Raw genomic sequence first — 22,579 nt, 5'->3', positions numbered from 1 at the left:
TATCATATCATATCATATCATATCATATCATATCATATCATATCATAGCATCACCATCATTTTATGTGTGTGTGTCTGTGCACCACCTGTTCACAGTGCCCCTGGTGGCCAGAAGAGGGTGTTAGATCCCTTGGGACTGGAGTTACAGACAAGGTTGTAAGCCACCATATGGGTGCTAGAGATGGAACCTGAGTCCTTTGGAAGAGCATCCAGTGTTCTTAATTCCGAGCCATCGCTTCAGCCCATTTCCTGTTTTGCTTTGAGACAGGGGTTTCTCTGTGTAGCCCTGGCTGTCTTGGAGCTCACTCTTTAGACTAGGCTGGTCTTGAACTCAGAGATCCACCTACCTATACGTCTCCTGTCTCCTGAGTGTTGGCATTAAAGACATGCCTGACCACACCCAGCCTCTTCTCTCACCTTTAAAAGAGGTGACAAAATTCCTTCTAAGCCCCTCCCCCCTTTAGTGCTATGATGCTAACAGGTACAGGGTTGACTGATACTCAGTTTGGGGACAGGTAGAAAGTCGAGGGTTTTGCTTCCAGGCCCCTTAGATTTCCTAGGACAGACTGAGCCCTCACTGGGGACCAACAGGACAAGGCCGTGGCCACGAGTGAGGTGCTGGCGGCTCACCATTGCAGCACTGAGTCCGAGCTGATGGTCCTGTCGTCCAGTGTGCGGAAGCCTGGCAGCTGCACCACGAACACACTGCCACTCTCGGTGCCCAGGTAGAGCAGCTCTCGGGAGGAGTGAGGTAGGATCTCGGTGATCTGTGTGGCACTGGGGGCAGCCCTGTGAACAGGGACAGCTGCCGATGAGCTGTCTCTGTCCAGAAAGCGGGGAGGGGACCCCAGGGATTCGATGTCGTTCCCAGCCGCAGCGAAGGCCTTGTCTAGGAAAGACAGGCCTCTGAGGGCCTTGACTGACTTCAGAGCATCTTGGGCTATGACAGATGATCAGTTTACATCCTATCAAGGTGGGAGACAGGTGGCAGGGAGCACTGACTGTTAATCAAGAAAAAGACCTAGCACTCTTGTGCCCAAGAGGGTGTGGGTATGGTGAGGGCACAGACCATCACAGCTTAAAAGAGCACCAGAGCTCGGGATGGCGGCTTGAACATGAGTTAGGCAGGGCCAACGGTTCAACAGAACCTTCAAGAGATGAACCCATCCTAGAACTAGGGGAGAACATGTAAGGAGGGGCAAGAAAAGAAAAGAAAAGAAAAGAAAAGAAAAGAAAAGAAAAGAAAAGGAAAGGGACCGCAGTGCCCTTACCCTGGGGGGCCACGCAGTATGAAGCTCTCTTCTTCCTGTAGCTCTGACATGCCACCTTTGACCTTCAGGCTCCACAGGTGCAGGCTGTTGTCATCCAGCAGAGTGACCAGCTCACACTAGGGAGAAGGTGGGGGACAGGAGCTTGCTAGCCAGAGAGCCAACATTTAAGGCCTTTACTTCCTGGGGCAGCCCAGACCGTGTTGGATTTTTCAAGGCGCCCCAGGACAAAAGGCCCTCTGTGGTCCTCAGGGTGGCCTGTGAACCTCTAGGTGGACAAAGGGAGGGAGCGCCAGGTGTTGTGTGAGCACCCAGGGCTACCCGAAAGCCCCACAATGCCCCATTCCGACCCCCCCCCGCCCTTGCCATACTATCCCTTCCAGAAGATGTGAGGGTTAAGAAGGCAGCAGGGAGGCCCCTCTCCTCCGTGTCCCCTCCCTAAGCAGGCGCTCACCTGACCAGGCAGGAAATGGATCTGCACCACGGCGTTGTTCTCCCGGTGCAGCCCCATGAACTCTACCCCAGGGGCACCATATCTAAGAAGGCTCAGGAAAACCTCAGACAGCTGGATGCCAGCCCTCCCCAACCCTAGCGGTGGTGGGTAGCCTGGGTAGCAAAGAGTGCACCCAGGCAAGAGCCTGTGTGCCATGTCCAGGGGCACAGGGTGTTGGGGGGTAGATAGCAGCGGTCCAGGCCCAGGTGCACTCAGTCAGTGACCTGACCCTGGGGACGATTCCCCAAGCAGGTCAGGTGTTGGGGGGGGGGCAATTCTCTATCCTAGCAACTGTCAGGCTGTCACCCCTCCCCCCACACCACCCCTGCAACTTGAGCTGTACCAGGCCTATCACCTGTCACCTGGTGGCACCTGTGAGAACATGGGGCACCTGGTGGCAGGGGGCGGGGCACCCCCAGCAGCCCTGAGTCTTGGCACCAGCAACTGGCAACCAGGATGTAGTCCTGGCTGGTAATGATTAACGGGCTGGAGGAAGTTTGCACTCTAGCAGGGCTCGGGCCTCTGGCCTCCTGTGCACACACCAACCCACCCCACCTGGCACCTGTGTTCTCACTCGTGCTGGAGGAGGGGAGGGCTTTGTGGGAGGAGCTTCCAGGTCAGCTACCCCAGGTGGGCCCTGTCTCCCAACTTCTCCAGGACTCTGAGCAGAGGGTGTAGGTTAGACATCAGGAATTTGGGACACTGTCTAGGACTCAGGGCCCAGCTAGCCGGTATCCCAGGGTGAAGCCTCCCTGCCGAAACCACCTATTTCCCAGTCACCCACTGCTGCGGACAAGAGACTGTGCAACTGGGAGACCTCTGGCCATAGGTTAGGAAGGGCCTGACTCTGCCAAGCGACGTCCATTCCCCTCGCTGGGGTGTGTGGCTGGCCCCGATGTTCACCTAAGGCCATTCCACTTCTACCTGTGGACGCAGGGCGAAGGGCCAGTCTGCCCCAGCCTTTGATGGAGGAGAAAGGTAAACAAAATGCACAGTCTGTCTCTACTCACTACCACGAGGGCAGACTCTGGAGAGGACAGATGTTTGCACCATTCCCAGGGACGAGATGGGTCACGTGGAACTTGATTTTGGCAGGGCATCAAGTTGAGGGCATCAAAGACACAAACCCCAGGCCTCGCTAGGGATGTGTCTACCGGTCCCGATGCCTGAATGGCATGTTGGGAAGGCATCCTCCATTACCTTACTTATCGCTTACTTACAGCGATAGGGTGTAGCTTTCTTTGGGACCTCCTCCTTTAGCCTAGGCCCCCAAAGTAGGTTCTGGGTCCCCATGCCCTGTCAAAGCAGGAGGAAAACATGCCGGGGCCAACCCTAAGTCCTCCAGACAAGGTGCAGCCACCCAGGGCTCAAGTCCTGGAACGTTCAGCTCTAGGCCAGGAGGGGGACTTGAGTAGCTGGAGAAGAGGAAATAAGCCCACCCCTTCCTCTAACACACACAGCTTGCCGTGCTAAGTTCTCTCCTTGCTTTTGGACTAACTGCCCAAGAGCAAGCAGGGTAAGGCAGGCCCTCTCCAGAGCTCACCTACCCCCTCATGCCCCAGAGACCACCTTGGCCTCTCCCCATGGCAGCAGGCACTGGAAAGGATACAGCTTGACTGCTCCGGAGCGGGTGCCGATGGCCAGGATGCGCAGCGAAGGGCTATAGCCGAGGGCGCTGGGCTGGTGTGGGAAGCCGTGCTCCACTGTCTGCAATGAGACCCGCCTAGGCTGGGACTATAGACAGGGCCCTTAAATCCCCATGTCCTCCAGGCGTGGGACTGGGCTGCGGAGCCACTGTCCAGCCAGCACAGCAGGAAAGGGGCTCAGAGCCCTGCACCTCCTTGCCTCTTCCCAGACGCTGAGGGTGCTGGAGGTAAACCCAGGCTCCTTTATTTCTATAGTCCACATCCCTGGCTACACGGCCACTCCTAGGAGACACTCCTATGTCTCTGAGGACACACAGGCCACCTGACATTCTCCGGGAACCTGTGTCTGGACCAAGAGTGCTGTGGATCACACCCCAGCCTTCCCGAGCATCTGGGGGTGCTGGAAGGTGGCAGAGGGTGACATCATGGAGACAATGGTTCTTCGTAAAGCAGCCTGGAGACGTTACGGCTCCAGGACACCTGAGGACACCCCAGCAACCCTGCCTGGTACTGGACTCTCCAAGATCCCTTGTCATTGTGTTTTCCTCAAACATCTTCCCAGACAGGAAAGTTATATGCTTTTGTTCATTCCTTTTTCATTGAAAAACATTTGTTTTACATTTTTAAATTTATTTTGTGTGTGTGTGTGTGTGTGTGTGTGTGTGTGTGTACGTGGGTGGCACAAGGGCCGTGGGGCATATCTGGAGGTCAGAGGACAAGCTGGGGAAATCTTTTCTTTCCTTCCTTCTCATGGGTCCTGAAGATCAAACTCAGTGATCAGGCCCCAAGGGCCTTTTCCTGGGTCTGCTGCATAAGGCGCGAAACCGGAATTCAATCCTTGGACCCCGCCAAAAGGTGGAAGAGGGAAACTGACTAACAAAGTTGTCCTCTGGGCAACCTTTACTGAAGAGACAGAGGCAGGTGGATCTCTGTAAGGCAGGAATTCTAGGACAGCCGGGGTTACACAGAGAAATCCTGAACAAAAACAAAACAAGAAAGTTGTCCTCTGATCTTCACACATGCCCCCACATGTGAGTTACATACTGTGTAACTATACATAGTTATATATAACTATATGTATATATATGTATATACAAATAAATTACATATATACATAATTTTTGGGGTGTTGGGGAGACAGGGAATCTCTATTTTATGTAGCTCTGGCTGCCCTGGAACTCACTATGTAGACCAGACTGGCTGGCCTCTGGCTCTCTAATGCTGGGATTAAAGGGGTGTGCCGCTACACCCGGTTATATATAATTTTTGAAAAAAACACAGATGCATGCCTGGATCACATCACAGCAACACCCCCACACGTGTTCATGCACACGACAGCTTTTCGGGGTGTTTATCTGCATGAAACCTCCCAATGGTTAAAAGCTTTAAAATGAACTGAAAATGGCTGGAGACTCTCCTGAGGGGTCACGGCCTCCTGCCCAGGGTTTCCACAGTGCCAGCCACACTGTGGTCACGTCTGGACTTCCATCCCTGCCTGAATCTGGGTGGTTTTCTCGATAGGTTTGTGTAAGCAGCTACGGCCTGAAGTGTCTGAATGCAAACACACCAGATGACAAAGCAGCCCTCGGGAGATTGGGGTTCTGCTTCCCAACCTAGCTATCTACTCCACGGAGCACAGGTTCTGGTGAACTAGGTTAGAGCACAATGGCAGTAAGATTCTTGGCTAAATCGGTGAGTCTGCAGTGTGGAGAAGGGTGAAGAGGCAGCCGCTCCTGGCTCCTGTCTGAGCAGCCATATCAGACCCCCGGCAGTACAAAGAGATAAGCAGGCGCAAACTCAAGGACTGTGCCTCCCCACCATCCAGCCCAGTGGCTTTAAGCGAGGAGGTCAGGCCACAGAGGACAGCTCTAACAAATGCCTCCTCTGGGGGGTGGAATCCCTGGGGCCTGACTGGGAGGGTGGGATGGGCCAGGAACACGGTCTGCCTTGCAAATGGAAGTACCTGGATGGTCAGGCAGGAATGCAGGAGCCCAGAGGGGACCCCAGTCGGAGGCCCCCAGCCAGCCCCTGTCCCTGTTCAGCTATGTGAAAAATGCAGAGCCTGGAAAAGCCCTGGGTAGATAGCTGAGTGTCTGGAATGCAAACATTTCCCAGAAAAAAAGGAGAGCAGAGAGCTCACACAGGTTGTGTGGGACAAGCTAAGGGCCCGGCTCATCAGGTTGCTAAAGCCTGGAGAAGTCAGAGGCCAGAAGAAGGCGCCTGAAATTAGCGTTTTCCCCATAACCACCAGCAGTGGCGGCTCAGGGCCAAAGCCCGCGGAATGTAGACTTTGGAGGACTAAGAGTGGGGTAGGGGATATGCCCTCAGCAGCTTGAGGCCCAGCGGGAGGCCCCACACCTTGAGCTGCTTGGGACAGTGGCCGTGTGTGGCCACTGCTCACTGGCAGTGTGGCGGCTCCTACCCCCAGAAGATGATCTTTAAAAGTTTCCTTTATTTCAACCAATTTAAACATGTGAATGGATATTCAGACTGTGAGTAGTGGTTCACACCTGTAATTCCAACACTCAGGGGAACTGAAGGCAGGAGAGTTAGGGGTTCAAGGGCAGCCTCAGCTATACAGTAAATTCCAGGCCAGCCTGGGCTACCGGAGACATTGTCTCAAAAAATCGGAGAAGAAAGACTGTTCAGTTCTGCCACAGGAAAATGTTTCAAGTGCCTTTACTGAAACAACCTGAATTCTAAAAAGACAGGGCTGGGCTCTGCAGGCCAACCTCAGGCCCTTCTGCTGCAAGTTCCAACCTCTTAAAACAGACCTTTCCAAAGGGCTTACCTACAACTGAGACTGTTACAGAGTGCAAAATATGCCAGGACTTAGAGGCTTAGCATCAACAAAACGTATCAAGTCAAGGACTAGAGTGATGGCTACGTGGCTGAAAGCACTGGCTGCTCTTGCAGAGGACCTGGGTTCGATTCCACACAGTGGTTCACAACTGTCTCTGACTCCAGTTTCAGGGGATCCAACACCCTCTTCCAGCCCCTGTGGGCAATGAATGCACAGGGCACACAGACATACATGCAAGCATGCATAAACACACACACACACACAAAAAAAAAAACCCCAAAAACACTCATACACATAAAAAAATAGAAATAAAACCTTCCCCAAACACAAAGAAAGTCATAAACATATACAAAAGTCAAAACATCTCGTTGGTAATTGTACTGACTACATGTAAAGATAATATTCTGGGTACATTAAGCAGAATTATTAGCTAAGTTAATTCTGATTATTTATTTATTTAGTTGGTTTTCCCCCGGAGTCGCCCTGGCTGTCCTAGAACTCATAGAGATCCTCCTGCCTCTAAGTCCAAGGCTGGGGTCAAAGGCGTGCGACACCACCTAGCCTCTTCTATGCTTACTGGACACTATCCTAGATTATTTTGCCTTCCCATCAGCAGGGAAGGCAAAGAAAACAGACCTGCAGCTTGCACTCGGCTTGAGGCCACGCGTCATCCCATCAACTCTTAAGGACTTTTCCTGCAATCCTGCTCAAATCCTTCCCTTCTCCAAAGCTTGGGCATCCCCCATCACCCACCCGTATTCCTCATATCCCTTGGAGTCTGGGGGACACTGACCACTCCCCCCTGTTCATCCAAAGGTCAGTTGAGGATAGGCATCCAGTCAAGCTCACTAGGTAGGCCTCACCAGGATGGTACCCATGATGCCCTGAGTAGGATATCCTTGGACTGAACATGAGGCATCTTGGGAGTACAGGGAGTGTGTGTGGGGAATCAATCACCCCAGTGTGAGAGCAACCACCCCCGAGCTGGCTGGCTACTAGGGTCCTCACTGTCTGCAGTATCCCCAGGGGCATCTTGTTCAGCTGATAACACTTAGGGACCACAGTTCCCTCAAAAGCAAAATAAGGGTCATACACTCCATAGGACTCTCTGGACAGGGCCCAAGTGAGCGGCAAAGTCCCAGGTCAGTGCTTCCCTGAAGAGGCAGAGCCAGGCCCAAGTGCAGGGGACCCTATGGGTAGGGGCATGTGGACGGCTCAGCGGCCCTTGCTGGGACAGGGAGGGAAGATGTGGTTTTGCCAGGAAGGCTGACAGAGCCTTCCTGTCAGGGAGGAACTAGAAAGCCAGGGTGTGTCCTGGGGAAACCAGGTAAGGGAAGTCTGCCCCAGCCATCCTGTACCTCAGTGTGCTGCCCCCACTGGCTGTCCTTTCCACAACAGCCAAGGCTCTTCTAAACTTTCACGCTTTGGATTTCCCTGAGCGTAAGTTCTACATGGATGGTAATTCCCCCACCTTGTTTAGGTCCCTGGAAGGATGAGATGACCTTTCTCAAAGGAGATGCCCACAGGGTCCCAGCGACAGAGGCTTCCCTGTAAGCCAGAGCACGTGGGCAGCAGGCACCTCAGGGACTCCGGAGGCATGGGATTCCCAGACCCCCAGAACTCCAGCTCTGGATAAACCAGAAGGTGGACCAAAGCTCAGCAGTAACCCCCTTCACTGCTCCAGCCTCTGTCCTGCTTGCTACCTGGGCTCAGGTGACCTCTGCCAAGGGAGGTGAGAACAATGGGCTCTTTTGACAGGGAGCAGAGAAAGGAGAGCAAAGATGAACAGAAGCCGCCAGATTGTAATATTAGCCCAAGTCCCTGTCAGATTATGAGAGGTGGGGGTGGGGGTGCCCTTCACCTTGCGCTCAGCCAAGGTGGACTCCCCTCCAAACACAAGGCCTTAGGGAACCTGTGGTGTCTGTCAAGAGCTGAAAAAAGAGCCCCAGGAAGCTGCTCAGGGCCACAGCAGGAAGGGGGACACCTCCACCTGGCTGGAGTGGCTCTGCCAGATACTGGGTGTGGTAAGCTCAGATTCCTGGCCCAAGCAACTTGGCCTCTCTGTGTGGCTGTCACCTGACACTAGGGCCCATGTAGGCAAAAGCCACAACAAAACGACTGGGCCCTGGACCGGACAACCGGTCAGAAGCTGTTTACTGAGGGGGATGGAGGTGGGGTGGCAGGAAGAGTCTGGGTGTGGCCTCAGCTGCAGCCTAGGGTGGCACCTAGGCCTAGGTCTGCTCACTCCTGGGTGTGGCTATTGGCGGGTGCCTGGGTTTCACCGGAGGACAAGCAGGCCCTAAGCAATGTTCAAGGAACAGGATTTCACTGACTAGAAAGCCCAAACTCTCCCTGATCTCTTAATCTTCAGTGACCCTATACAGCACCTCAACTTTCTTATTGGGTTTGAGGACATACCACAAGGTGGTAAAAGGCAACTATAGAAACTGAGGCTCTAAGAGGTGAAGTCACCACTACCCTCAGGCCACCCAGGCAGTGAGTGGGCGGGACAAGACCTTGACCATGCCTGGAAGATGCCAAGCAATTAAACATGGTGCTGGAGAGATGGCTCAGCCATTAAAAGCACTTGCTGTTCTTGCAGAGGACACAGGATCAGTTCCCAGCACCCACACGGAAGGGTACAACCATCCCTAGTTCCAGAAGATGCCCTCTTCTGATTTCTTGAGGCACCAGGCACATGTGTGGTGCCCATTCATACATGCAGGCAAAACACAGATATACGTTTAAAAAAAAAAAACCTAAAATAAATTAATAAGGCAATTAAAGTTAGTCAGTATACCAGCCTCCAGGAGAGTGCGGCACTCAGCAATGCCCACTCCACGGAAGAGGAAACCGAGGAACAGACAGGCTGAGCACACAGGGAGATGCTGGAGTACCATTCTTGTGTACCGTGCAATCAAATACTGACTTCTGTACCCGGAGAGCTGAGTACAGGAGGACTCCAGCATTGTCATTTTTATGCAGCACCCCCTGTCTCAATGTTTTGTAAACATTGTTCTCCATCACCTTTTGATTGGTCGAATAAAGAGCTGAGTGGCCAATAGTGGGCTGAGTGGGCTGGAGAGTTAAGGCAGGACTTCTGGGTGGAAAGAGAGGGAGGGAGAGGGAGAGAGAGAGAGAGAGAGAGCTAGCGCCAGTCTCAGGTGGGAGCCAGTGAGAGGGAGTCGCCATCGGGACCTGGGTGAAGAAGGAGGTGCCAGGATGAGACCAAGATGGCAGGTAACAGACCATGTGACAGAAAGTAGACCACATCAGTATTGTGGGGTTAGACTAGCTCAGAGTCTACCCAGCTAGTGCATCTGAAGCTTATAATAAATAAGTATGAGTCTCTACACCGTTACTCAGAGCACAGGTGGACAGAGAAAGCCTTATTATGGTTGCAGTGAGAGCTGAACCAAAACCAAGGCCCAGGCTGTTTGGCTCCAAATCCCTGCCCCAAACACTGTAACACCCAGCCCTGATGCCCAGCACCCAGCTCTTGAACAGTACAGGTCCAAGTACAGGTAGCACTCATGGTCATAGGGCAATGTCCCTGCTTCGTGTGAGGAGTCGTGCTGGCGCGGTGTCAAGGAGGTGGGCTGGAAGAGGCTGGAGGGGAAGGCCCAGGACTGCTTTAGAAGCTGGTATCTGTAAGCTGTCTGGGGGCAAGCTGCTGACGGCGCCACTGTTCCACTGCTGCGCCCCAACCCTCAGCACACCGCCTCGTAGCCTGGCCTTCAGGATGGAGCTCGCAGAAGTGGTGACCCCACTCGGAGTAGACACTCCGCAGGGGCCTAGGATCCCCAGGGTCCCCAAATTCAGCTGTAGGCCAGCAACCTCTGTAGATCGAGGCTACATGAGCCCTTGCCCTTTGGCCATGGGCACTCCATGGGTACATGTGAGCAGTTCTTCAGATTATGCTGGGTCTGTTTAGCGCCCACCCAACCTATGGGCTACTCTCTAAAATCACGCCCATGCTAGAGACGTGTTGCCTGCCGTGGCCACACAGTGAGTGAACGAAGCCAGCCGGTGCTAGGGTCTATGCTCACGGTCACCACTTTCCATCCTGACCTAATCAAAACGGCCAGAGTGACCAGGCATGGTGGGGCACAACTTAGAGCCTTTAGTCTCAGCGTTTGGCAGGCAGAGGCAGGCAGGCAGATCACCCAGTTCAAGGATAGCCTGCTCTATGTAGCGAGTTCTAGTCTAATAAGAACCTGTCTCACACACACACACACACACACACACACACACACACACAAAAGTCCAGGTGCAATACTTCCCTAAATCAACTCCCAACTGCCCCTGGCAGAGACCCCACAGTCCACCTGCATAGCCACCTTCCTTCCTTACCTACGTTGCTTCCACATTGCATCTTCCCATCCTAGCCATTTGCAACCAAGAGCAACCGTAACTCCCAGGGTGACAATTGATAATGTCTGGAGACATTGTATATTGCCACATCTGGGCAGAGGCATGAGATTGGCATCTAGCCAGAACCAGGGTGCTGCTAACTACAATGCTCAGGACAATCCCTTCAGCACAACTAGTCGCAGACATCGCCAGTGTGGAGGGTGAGAAGCCCCGCTCAGGCCGTCCTTTGAATGAGGAGAAAGAAAAACCTGGGTTGTCTTTTCTAAACCGTCAATGGAACACTCACTGCCATGCTCAAAGGCCACATCAGGCTCGGAGGATACAGCTTTCCCCTGGGCCCCGGGAGAGCCGCTGCCATGGCTGGGATTCGTCAGAGTCTCGAGTCTTCCAGAATCTGACTTCACCCTCAAATCCCACCCTGCTGGCTCCACCGGACTCTCAGAACATTGAGGTCTAGGTTGGTGAATCTATCTCTTCCCTCCTATTTACCCCCTAGACAAGGATTTTCAGTCCCTCTTCTCTCCAAGTCTGAAGGGCAAAGGCCTTACCAATTCAAGTCTTATAGACCCAGGCTTTGGGCTGTATAGAGAGTAGGTTAGGGGGGAGTAATAAGAGGAGGTTGAGGAGGAAGGAATTCCAGCCCACTCCAGCACACCACGAATCCCAGGGCTAGAGGAGTCACATTATTTGGGGACTGCCAATGGGGCATACTAGTGGCAGGAGTAAGATTTTCATCCTAGCCCCGCCCTAGCCCCACCCTAGCCCCGCCCACAGCACAGAGGAACTTGAGGCCTAAACCTTTGCTGAGCCAGTCTGTCTGGTTTCTGCTGGAATTGGCCACTTTTTCCAAGTGAGAGATCCTGGCATCACCAAGGACAACAGTGGCACCTGGGGGTCATTGAGGCCAGCTGACAGATACCGGCTCTAGGACTCACACCCAGCACCCGTGACTGACTCCCTCAGGAATGAGGGTGGCAAACCCGGAGTGTCATCCTGTTCCCAGCACCTGCACCAAATGATGGCCTGTGGCTTAAAAGCCAGCCAGTGAAATAGGGAAGCCAGATTCTACAGGCAAGCGTCATACAAACTCCAAGGTGGCACTCTCCACAGGTGCCACAGATCTAGAAGGTACCAACCAGCAAACAAGACACAGCAGCTGAGTTCCTGGGCCACCATGCTAACCACAAAGCCGTCGTATTCCCAGTGACATCTTTCTACAAGCCCACTGCAGAGGTGACAGAAAGACTGTCACCTGGTTTGAACCTGGGTGAGCCGACTTCTATATTTATGAAATGAACAAATAAAACAACACAGAAAGGAGGATTCCTCCTTGGCTAGTTCCTTTCAGGGTGGGGAGAACACAAACCAAAGCCCCCAATAAAAGGCATGTTTCCTGGCTGGAGGGGCAGTGCAGTGGGTGGAAGGCTTGCCTACCTAGAAAGCTTGGGCTCAATCCTCAGGAAAAAAAAAAAAAAAAAAAGTCAGATTCCACCTATAGACATGTCCTGCAGGTTCAGACCTCAGGGGATCATGCTGTCCCTGACCTACGATCTACTTAGGACAGAGATCAAAGCAGGGAGAGAAGGCTAATTACCCCCAAGCAGCTCCAGATTGCTGGGTAGCAGGAGCTAGGAGCTAATGAGCCACGCCACACTCCTCTTTATGGGCCTGCGCAGGCCTAAGGCCCAGCCACCTCGGGCAGGCCAGCTGAGCTCCTGGGCCTTCAGATGTCAACTCTGGCCCACTCCCTCAGATGCTGGTCCCCACAGGCTGGAACCTGTATCCAGCCTGCAGGGAAAGCTTTTTACTTTGGGGCAGTATCAGTAGGAATGGTCCTTGAGGCCCCAGGGCCTGTAGTAGCATCATAAGGATGTTATTATACCTCAGGACTCAATGTGCTTTCATCTTTCTGTCCCTCAGCCTCCTTGACAGCCCTGTGACAAAGAAGGCAGGGCTGATTCAGGGACTTGATGGAGTAACTTGCAAAGTCATATAGCCAGGGAGAGACCTGGGACAAGGAATTTCAACTCCCAGACCCAGTGTCGTTTAGATAGCGTAGTGACACACGCCTTTTTGATCCCAACACTGAGGCAGAGGCAGAGGCAGAGGCAGAGGCAGAGGCAGGGGCAGGGGCAGGGGCAGAGGCAGAGGCAGGGGCAGGGGCAGAGGCAGAGGCAGAGGCAGGGGCAGGGGCAGGGGCAGGGGCAGGGGCAGGGGCAGAGGCAGAGGCAGAGGCAGAGAGGCAGGTGGATCTCCCTGTAGTTCCAGGCCAGCCAGGGTTACAATATGTTACCCTGTCTCAAAGACAAACAAACAACAATGTATCTCTACCTAAGAGCATCATCTACACATACTCCATTTCCAAGTTTAGGTTTCCATGGGGCTTTTCAGGCAGTGTCAAGTACTGACCTTCATCACTCCCTAGCCCCAGGACCTGGGGAGGAACACAGGGCAGGGTTTCCCCTGCTGTCCCTTACCCCTTACCTTGTTAAACTGAAACAGGTCCCGCTTTAGCCTTTCCCGGGCAGGGTCGTGTCCCGTTCTCAGGAACCGCCTCATCTTGCTTAGTTTGCAGGCCCCACCACAGACCTGCGGAAACCAAAAGTGTCCTTAAGCCCAGTCAGAATCACCCCAGGCCCACAGCTTCTCAGGGCCAGGATCACCTAGGACACAGGTGCCCATTGCCCAGCCGAGAGCCACCCCTGCCAGGCAGCAGCTAGCATCTGTAAAGTCCAGCCTCACCTGCAGTTTCCTGTGCTCCCTCCACTGTGAGGGCCCAGGATGAGAAGTCAGTGAGACCTTGGTTCCTGGAGGCCTCCCTTGCTGATGCTCTAATGCCACCAGTTACCATAATGGGGGAGGAGGAGCTGGGGAAGGAAGCCATTTAGCCCAGCTTTATAGGAACAAAGAGGGCTAGTAGGCCCTAAGGTTAATTAGCTTAATTGTTAACCTGTTTTCTGAAAAAACCATAAAATTCCAGAAAGGGAAAACTCACAAGCCTCCCTCAGAGTAGTGGTTGGTGGAAGCAAGGCTGTCCTATGGAACTCCTCAACCAGTGCCCCAGCTGGACAAGCTGGGGAGGGACCTGGGGCAGATTCAGCAGGAATACCCAGGTTGGGGGCAGGGTCCCATACCTGGGCCAGCTCTTCAGAGAGCCTATCCAAGGACTCTGATTTAGCCACTAGTGCTAAGGACGCGGGTCATGGAGGCTGCGGGGGTCTCTAGGTCAATCCTAGCTCTGCCTCACTGCTGATCCCCAGTTCCAGCTCCCTGAGCTCTCACAGGGCACCCAGAAAGGCTCCTTTACAGATGTGCACGGTGACACAAATGTGCAACCTAGTGGAGACAGAGATCCAAACGTTTAAAGCCATTGAGAGGTACAAAGTGAGACCCATTTCCTGCCACCCCCTAATGAGGCTCCCTTTCCCAGGGGCCCGGGTGGAGCAGCCCAAATCGAGAGAAGACACCTGTACCTAATAAACCAGTTCAAAGCCCCCAACCACCCACCTACCATAGAAAGCATTCCCAGGCCAATGAGGAAATTATTTTTGTACTCTCCTTGGGGGAGGGGACATGAGCAGCTGACTGTGACATCCAGCATCCAGTAGCACAACCTCCCACTGGCTGAAGGACACCAGGCCCGTCCTTAGTAACACAGGGGCTCAGGCCCTGTGTTACTGAAATGGCGTCCTTTATTCCACTCGAGATTATAAAAAAAATATATATAGCCAGCACCCCCTTTAGTGAGGAGCTCACTGTGGGTAGGATCAGACGGACAGACAGGCCAACAGAGCGTGCTAAGTGCTCACCCAAGAGCAGGGAGTGGGGACACCCAGCCCCAACTGGGGGAGGGGAGGCGCTTATATCTAGGCTGCGGCCTGAAAGCTATCCTGAAGGCTGGGGGCAGGGGTGGATATAGTTCAGTGGTAGAGCACTTGTCCAGTGCGTACAAGGCCCTTGACCAACTGACCAATCGACCAATCAATCAAATGGCCAGGACTTTGCTTATGAAAGGATCCTGTGGATTTAAGACTGGGGATCCCTAGTTGCTGAAGGGGTCACATCACATTCAAGTTGTGAAAGGAACAGAGAGCCACATCCCCGGCAAATGCAAAGGTCAACAGGACAGGTCACTTCCAAACCAAACACCAGGGACCAGTCCCTGGGGAACTGTCCCCCTCTGGGGACAATCAAAAGGCCATTATTTGCAGTGGGGGATGGAGGTGTGTGTGTGAAGATTTGGGATTTTCCATTTTAGGGAAGCCAGACCACAGCAGAACCTCCCACTCAGGAGGCTGGAGAGGTCTGGACGCCCACTTGACCTGAGGCCCCACTACAACCCAGAGAACAAGCACGGGGCACCACACTTGACTGAGGCCCCACTACAACCCAGAGAACAAGCACGGGGCACCAAAGTTCTGGGGGCTCCTGGAGCTGCAGTGGAAACAGGCCCCAGACTGCAGCCGTCTCTGCCTCTGGACAGACAGCTGAGCTGGCTAGCTGAACATTCCAGCCGTGGGGGAGGGCGGTGCAAGCTCGTAAATCAGCAGCTCAGCTCCTGGGGTGCAGCCTCTCCCCTCCCCAGCCGAGGTCACTGGGTCAGAAGGCACAGGAAGCTGGGAGTGACTCCCTGGGAGAGGAGAGGGACCAGCAGACTCCAGGGACAAGAAGAGACCAGGGCCGCTGTGCTAAGGACCGCATGGGAGCTCCAAGTGACACTGCAAGATGGAATGTAGTGGCAAGAGATACCCCACTTGGTCAGGCAGGCAGAACACTCAGTGCTGGACGCCCACCTACCCAAATGCGCCTCTGAGCACTTGCTATTTGCCAGCTACTGTTCCAGGAACCCCTCGCTCAATGTACCTGCTGATGTGTCTTAAATACAACTTGTTCAAGTTGTCTATGCTTACCATCGAAACATCAAATCAGAGGGAGAACCCTCCTCCAGGGAACCTCAGTAATATGGGTACAGGTTCTGACCACGTCTGCCCTCTGTTGTTGGTAAGCATAGGGTAAACACTACAGATCAACGCAGGCGGAGGCCACCTGAGAGGCTAATGGAGACACTACCCGGCAGAGGAAACCAGGCCACAGACTAAACTTACCCAAGGTCACCAAAGGAAGCGGCAGAACTCAGCTCTGACCCCAAGTGTGGCTAACTCCGGGGCTTATAAAGGCCTCAAAGAGGGATGGCTGTTACAGGAGAGCAGTTGCCTAATTACACGCCTGCAGTTAAAAGGCAGGGGCACGCGCGCATACTCCCACAGCTGTGAGCTCAAAGCTAACCAAGCAGCTTGGGGCCAGATGTCTGACCACGGCTTTCAGCATGTAGGTAAGAACTAGCCCAGCGACCTTACAGGGGACCTCATCCCTGAGGACCCCACTGGCCTGGGAGATGCAAGAAGGACCTAGAGCTGGGACCAAGGTGGAGGTGGACCAGGCGTGGGGCCAGTCTAACTGCCCCAAGGCAAGGCATGAAAATATGCCACCCCTTCTTAGAGGAGGAGGACAGGTTTAGGCCTGGCTAGGCTCCGGTCAGGAAGCCCCCTCCCCCACCCCAGCACTTAACCCAGATAAGCAACTTTTCTGGAGGAGCTTGGAAGCCAGGCTGGGGCTGTGAAGCCTGATAGGGGACAGATCTTGCCTGCTTCCCCTACTCCTGGGAAATGGGGAGGTAAAATAATAAGCCCCCCGACAGCCCCTGAGTGCCCTGACTCCTGAGGCAGACAGGCCATGAGGGATACCCTCTGGAAGGAGAGAGGGTAGAGCTGAATGCTGAATGCTGAGGGAGCTTGCACTCCCAGCTTGGCCCCAGCACTTGCCAGCCCTGCGCTAGGGCCAGGGATGCTATAATGATGGTGGGGTGGGGTCGGGAGTGGGAAGCAGGTGCTTCTCAAGAACCCAAAACCAGTCAACAGAATGAGCTTTGACAGTCTGGGGCTGTAGAGGAAACAAAGCAAGGGTCCAGGGTGGGGAGGGAAAGCCTCAGCCTCCATGAGTGTCTCTGGTCGGGTCAGTGCGTTCACAGTCCTCGACCGGGGACACTATCGTTGCCTCCAACACAGCCACCGCTGCTCAAATGCCCCCTAGCCCAGTCTGAACCCATGCCCTCCCTGCTGTTCCCCGCTTCCCTTTTCGCCTCAGACCTTGGCCGCTTGAAGATACTGAAGTTTACTGATCCATCGCGTTGACAACCTGGGGAAGACCCCTGGGAAGCAGCATTTTTGCACGGATACCATGACATGTCCGCTGTGGTAAACACTCACGCTGGCTGGCTGACTAAAGACTAGAGGAGGCTAGACCCCCTACTCAGGACCCCAGTGATGAGAAGTATTGCCACATAAGGTTTGGGGCAGGGATAAGGGTCCGGCGGGTGGAAGAAGTACCGTGCCTTGGGCCAGGACACGGAGCATATCCCAGGAGCACCAGGGCAGGTCCAGGCTGAGATCATGGAGAGATTGCAGAGCACAGCCCAGCAGACGACACACCAGAAAGATGAGAACGACAGCCAGAGGAAGGGCTGCAGGGAAGGTGGTTCCATGCATCCCCCACACCCTCTTCTCTCTTGGCCCCTTACTGCTGCTCCGCCTCCCACTGCTTTGTCTGAGGGATCTTCCTGCCCCTCTAGCAGCTGGATTCAAAATATCCTTCCCCACGCCAGGCTCGGCCCACACCTTTAATCCTAGCACTCAGGAGGCAGAGGCAGTCTGTGAGTTCGAGGATCCATTCCGGCCAGGGCTGTTACACAGAAAGACCCTGTCGTCCCGAAAAAACAAAACAACAAAAATAGCCCTCCTCATCGGAACCTATCCTGATCTTATCTGCAATGCTTGGCAGTGCTTGCAATCATCATATTTTAGGCTGGTGGATAACTCAGCCAGAAAAAGACTGTTGTTTTGCAAGCATGAGGACAGGACTTGAGTTTGACCTCCAAAACCCAGGTGAAAAGGTTGGGTGTGGACCTGTGTGCTGGAGATGGAGCCCGGTCACTCTAATTTGCTTGGTGAGTTCCAGGTCAGTGAGAAACCCTGTCTCCAAAACAAAACAAAACAGAAACCAAGGTGGACAGTAGGTGAGGAACGACCTCTGATAGTGGCCTGTCTGCCGTCCCACGGACACGCGCACACTCTCACACACGAACATGCACACACACCCAAAATTAATAAAATAAAATAACTGCTTAGAACCACATGGGTGCCCCCCCCCAACTCTAGCATTAGTAAGCTATCAGGAGAATGAGGATCAACCTTCAACATCCAGCGTCAAGGGACAGGGGGAGAGGGCTGAACCTGTAACAGAAGGCTTGCTCCGAACAGAAGTCTAGTCAGTGAGAAAGTAGTGTACAGGGCTTCGAAGCCAAGCAGAACCTACTGGAAACAGAGACGTGTAGACGGCACACTGAAAAGCTTATGGCATTAGGATCCAGTTTATCTGCAGGGTACATAGAAGGATCAAAGGGGAAGAGACGGGGTCCCCGAGTGTGTGTGTGGGCTGAGGGGAGCCTGTCTCCATCCCGTTAGTGGAATCGCTCTGAGGACACAGAACTGCTGTCCACCAGTGTTGACTTCAGTAAAGTGGACACCCCATCATAGACCCCCATATCGGTGCAAAATCTGGGAGTGCTCAGTGGCCAGCCAGGAGGAACCAGCCAAGAGGCGAGTTCAGGAGTTCCCACCGGTCAAGGAGCCCTCAGACCCCCAAATCAGACACCAAGAAAACTGCCGCAGCCATCTAGGTCACCATAGCTATTTGAGGCTGGGCTTCTGCAGGGAAACAGCTCCTCTACCCCAGCTTGTAGAGGTGGCCCGGTCTGTTTCCATCCCTGTTGGTCACACCCTCTGTCCCAAACCAGAACAGCCTGGGAGCCCTCTCCCTGGGTCCGATCCAGCAGAGGCAGGCACTCAGGACTCAGGGCAGCTCACTGGAGCCCTGCTGACCACTCCCACACAGAACTGTGCTTTGTGTACAGAACCAGCCTGAGAGCAGTGATTCTGGTCACTTCCTTTTCTTATCGCTATTAGCCCCAACCCTCCTGTCAGCAGAACATTCCTGGGCCTGAGGTAGGGCTAATGCACCCCTCGACACCTGACTGAAAGAAAGACGTGAAAGAAAGACTCCCAGCCTTTCTTCCTCTCCCCTTTTCTGCCCCACCCCCACAGGGCTACACAACGGTCTTTCCACCCTTCTATCTCAAGATCCTAAGATCCTGAGAGAGCGGGGAAGATGGGAAGAGACTAACTGCATAGGGGTGGCCCTGTCTCAGGTGGCAGATCTGACCATGCCCAAGTAGGAAAACTTGGGGATCTCCGGGTTAGACAGCTGGGATGCCTAGGCTAATCCGTCCCTGGACAAACAAGGTGTGGCCAGGCTGAGCCCATCCATGCTGGAGTGTGTGGATGGGCCAGTCCTCTAGAAGAAAGACCTTAAATAGCGACTTTCTTAACTGATCAGTTAACTGATCTGCTGGGATGTCCTCACATCCCAGCAGATGTGGGATGTGTTCCGCTGGGTTGGCCTAAGGGACAGGAGGGGCTGGAGCCACACCCAGTACCCCTCCTGCTCTCTAGGAGCGCACTGTGGAATCCACTCTCTCCTCACCTGTCTCCTTTGCTTGGGCCTCCCACAACATGTCACTGATCTAGGGAATGGCCCCTCCCTTCCCCGACATCCTGTGTGAGGCCAGTGAGTGTGGCTTTGGCCTCCTGCTCTCCTGCTCGGCGGATGTGAGACCGCCCCTGCACCTCCCACTGCTAGACTGGCAGGGCAGGGCCTAGGACCTGCGGCAGCTGCATGGCTACTCCGCAAGGGCTGCTGTTGCTTGGGAAATTCAATCTCCCAAAGGCCCCCAGGCAGGACTGACTGATCAGCAAACCCCAAATAAAGGATAATTTTCATGCAGATGGGACCTAGGGGCTTATGGGGCTCATGGGGCTCGGGCTGTGGTCAAGTCACAAACGGGAGAGGGCTAGCTAGATGTTACTAAACCCCTCCATGGCACTATCTTGTTTGGTTCCTATAATTACCCACACAATAACTGACTTAGAACCGTATCAAGCCCCAAACAGTAGGATCCCAAGTCCCAATCTGCCTGACTCTAGAATCCTCTGCTCACTTTCAGCTACTTTTCCAGGATACTGGGGGAGGAGGGTGGGGTCAGACTTGGGCTTGGCCTCCAATTCTACCATCATTCATCCTACCGGGTCATGACCTGGTCCCACAACCCTAAGAGAGATACCTCTGACCCTCTGAGCGTTGTATCCAGTGCCCATGAACGGGGCCCTTGAAAGCATGGGAAGCCCAAACACATAAAAGTCTCCTCCATCCCCGCTTAGCCCTGCTCTGACATCCGAGACCAGGCTCCCCAGAAATGCAGCAGAGGGCACAGAGAAACCAAAGCACTCCAGGGAGCCCCAGCCCAGCCTCATCCAAGGGCCTCCTACCAGCCCTTAAACGTGAACAGCTGTCCCCCGCACTCAGTGACAGGAAGAGGGGACCAGGCCAGTCTCCTCCACAATGGATTCCCCCAGGCTACACGGCGTTCAACCTGAGGCACTCAAATTTTATTTTCCTCACCTCCTCAAGTCTTTAGCTCAAATGTCCCCCTCTTGCCAAGGTCTAACCTTGTAAAGCTACATACAGCTCTACCCATCCAGTGGCATCCCTGACCCTTCTCTGGTTCTTTCTATTTTACATATCGTATCACTTGCTAATGCATGATTATTAGCTGTGTTTATTTTCTGTCACTCAGGATCTCCCACCCTTGTGAAAGAAAGATTCTATGACAGAGACCCTTTGCTTTAAGGGTATGCCCAGGGCCCAGGACTAAGAAACAATTGAGAACTTACTGTTAAATCAATGATTAAATAGTCAGACAGTCCAGGGATTAGCTAGGTACAGCCTTCTCTAGTCACTGACCTCAAGAATGCTCAGGTGGGATCTACAGGGTCCTCAGAGAACTGTTCATTCTGTTCTCAAGACTCAGGCAAAAGCCATACAGATGTCGTATATGGCATCCTCTAAGGGTAGCTTTGCAGGCCCTGCCACAGACCGTGGCTTCAGGATACCCAACTCCTTGGCAAGGACTATCCCAGAATAATATTATTAAATATTAATGCTATTTACCCTGGGAACACGGAGTCAAGTTCCTCAAGAGAGGGCTCTGTCTGGTCTCTTGCTGAATTCCTAAAGGGTAGAGTCAGGTACCTCTTGGCTTCCCTGTCCCCACGCCCAAAGGAGCCTCTCCTAGCAAAAGAATTCATCGTGGTTCCTGGGAAGGGCAAGTGACTCTTCAAAGGACCAGTTTTCTCTGAGGCAGGGCAGGCAGAGAAAGCCATCTCAAAGGAAGCTGGGCACAGCTAGGGAGGGTTTCCCTGGGATCTCTAGGGAGCCGAGACTGGGGGGTGGGGCACATAGAGCAGGTGGCATTGATGGGCAACACCTATCTCCTCTGTCCCCTGCCTAAACCGTGCCTGGGCAAAAGAAAACAAAAGTTGCCAAGCGGACCTGGCATGCCCACGCCCCACGCCCCGGAGGAGGGAGAGAGCAGGATCACTGAGGAAGGTAAGAAGGCCTTCTGGACCCAGAGTGAGGTTAGATACAGGTGCTGCTTCAAAGAGCCACCTTGGAGAGACAGCATCAGTTTCCTCTAGCCTCCAGTGGCACCCAACTCAGGTGTCTCAACAGCTGCTCCTGGCTTTCTTAGAAGGCCAGGAAGCTAAGTGTTCCCACAAGACCCCAGGGGGGCTGCCAGACCCATTTAGGTTCTTCCACAAGATAGCAAGGGGCCCCAGGCCGATGACAAAGACTCTAACCTTCCAGTTCCCCATACTGCTTTTGCTCCAAAGGCAGGCAGAAGTGGGGAGCATGGCTCAGGAGGCAGACCTTCCCTCCAAGTGGGATTGGAAGGGACTTGCTTGAGGAGTGGCAGATCTGCACAGGAATGCTCTCACTCCCCTACCCTCTCCCCATACCGGGTATAGAGTAGATAGGGTAAGCCTGGGGGGAGAGCAGAAACAGATCAGGTTCTACACTCAGAAGGCAGAGACAGACAGACTCATACACACACATATATACACACACATACCACACAGGAGAGAGAGAGACGCAGAGAGAGAGAGACTGGCCATCAGCTCCTAACCCTGACTTTCTCAAAGAATAAGAGAATTTTTAAGTACTAGAGAAAAAGGATGTCAGGCTAGAGAGGTCAACACCTCCTCCCTCCCTCTTGACAATGTCCTCATGATAAAATTCTGACCTTCAGCTTCAGTGACTTCAAAAGGTCACAAAAATCATGACCCCACCACTGATTCTGCCAATTCCCTCAGCCAACCAGGTGTCTACCTAAAAGACTGCATGGGGCTAATTGGCCCTTTTAATCCTTTTATGATAGTTAACAATTTCTGTGTTGGCGGACACCTGCTATGTACTAGGCCATTTAAGCTCATGTTTTTACATTCTCAGCAATCTCTGGGAACCCAGGGCCAGAGTGGTTAAGTGACAGGACTAAGGCTATTCAGCAAACTCTAAGGTAGGAGTCATAGTGACTTGATGTCTGGGATGAGGTACTATGTGAGGAAGACTGTGGGCAAAAGTGAAAATCTTTTTGCCCCACCCTTATAGGGTTTCTCTGTGTGTAGCCCTGGCTGTCCTATAACTCAATTTGTAGACCAGGCTGGCCTTGAACTCACAGAGATCCTCCTGTTTCTGCCACCACACACGGCTGCTTCCCACTTTCTAAAAGCATGGTTTTTTACAACTATAGATTTCCATCCCCCGTCCCCTTTTTTAAAAAGTCTCAGGGCTGGAGAGATAGCCCAGCAGTTAAGAGCATTTGCTGCTTTTCCAGATGACTCAAGCTCCATTGCTGGCACCCACACCAGGCAGCTCATCAACTACCCCTATCCCTGATGCCTTCGTCTGGTCCTGGAGGCGCTTGTACACATGTGGTATACACTCACACACACACACACACACACACACACACACACACACACAC

General features: G+C 53.4%; 1 protein-coding gene across 6 annotated transcripts in view; it reads right to left on the bottom strand.

Moving 5' to 3' along the window:
* The window catches only part of Llgl2 (LLGL scribble cell polarity complex component 2), a 37,299-nt gene that overhangs the window by 12,453 nt on the left and 2,267 nt on the right, over window positions 1–22,579 (bottom strand). For 4 of the 6 annotated variants that reach the window (XM_055592196.1, XM_055592198.1, XM_055592197.1 and 1 more), the window contains exons 2-6: window positions 13,069–13,173; window positions 3,371–3,495; window positions 1,723–1,804; window positions 1,272–1,387; window positions 631–789 (exon numbers count right to left, since the gene is read on the bottom strand). In XM_055592196.1, the coding sequence (XP_055448171.1) occupies window positions 631–789; window positions 1,272–1,387; window positions 1,723–1,804; window positions 3,371–3,495; window positions 13,069–13,143 (557 nt within the window). In that variant the 5' untranslated portion in view covers window positions 13,144–13,173. The remainder of the gene's footprint in view (window positions 1–630; window positions 790–1,271; window positions 1,388–1,722; window positions 1,805–3,370; window positions 3,496–13,068; window positions 13,174–22,579) is intronic. The other 2 variants (XM_055592200.1, XM_055592201.1) reach the window with 1 other exon arrangement.

This window comes from Psammomys obesus, unplaced genomic scaffold (genome assembly GCF_907164565.1).
Source record: "Psammomys obesus unplaced genomic scaffold, mPsaObe1.curated_primary_1811, whole genome shotgun sequence".
Classification (NCBI taxonomy): Eukaryota; Metazoa; Chordata; class Mammalia; order Rodentia; family Muridae; genus Psammomys; species Psammomys obesus.
The sequence above is the reverse complement of the archived record's forward strand: the minus strand, read 5'-3'. Positions and strand labels throughout refer to the sequence as shown.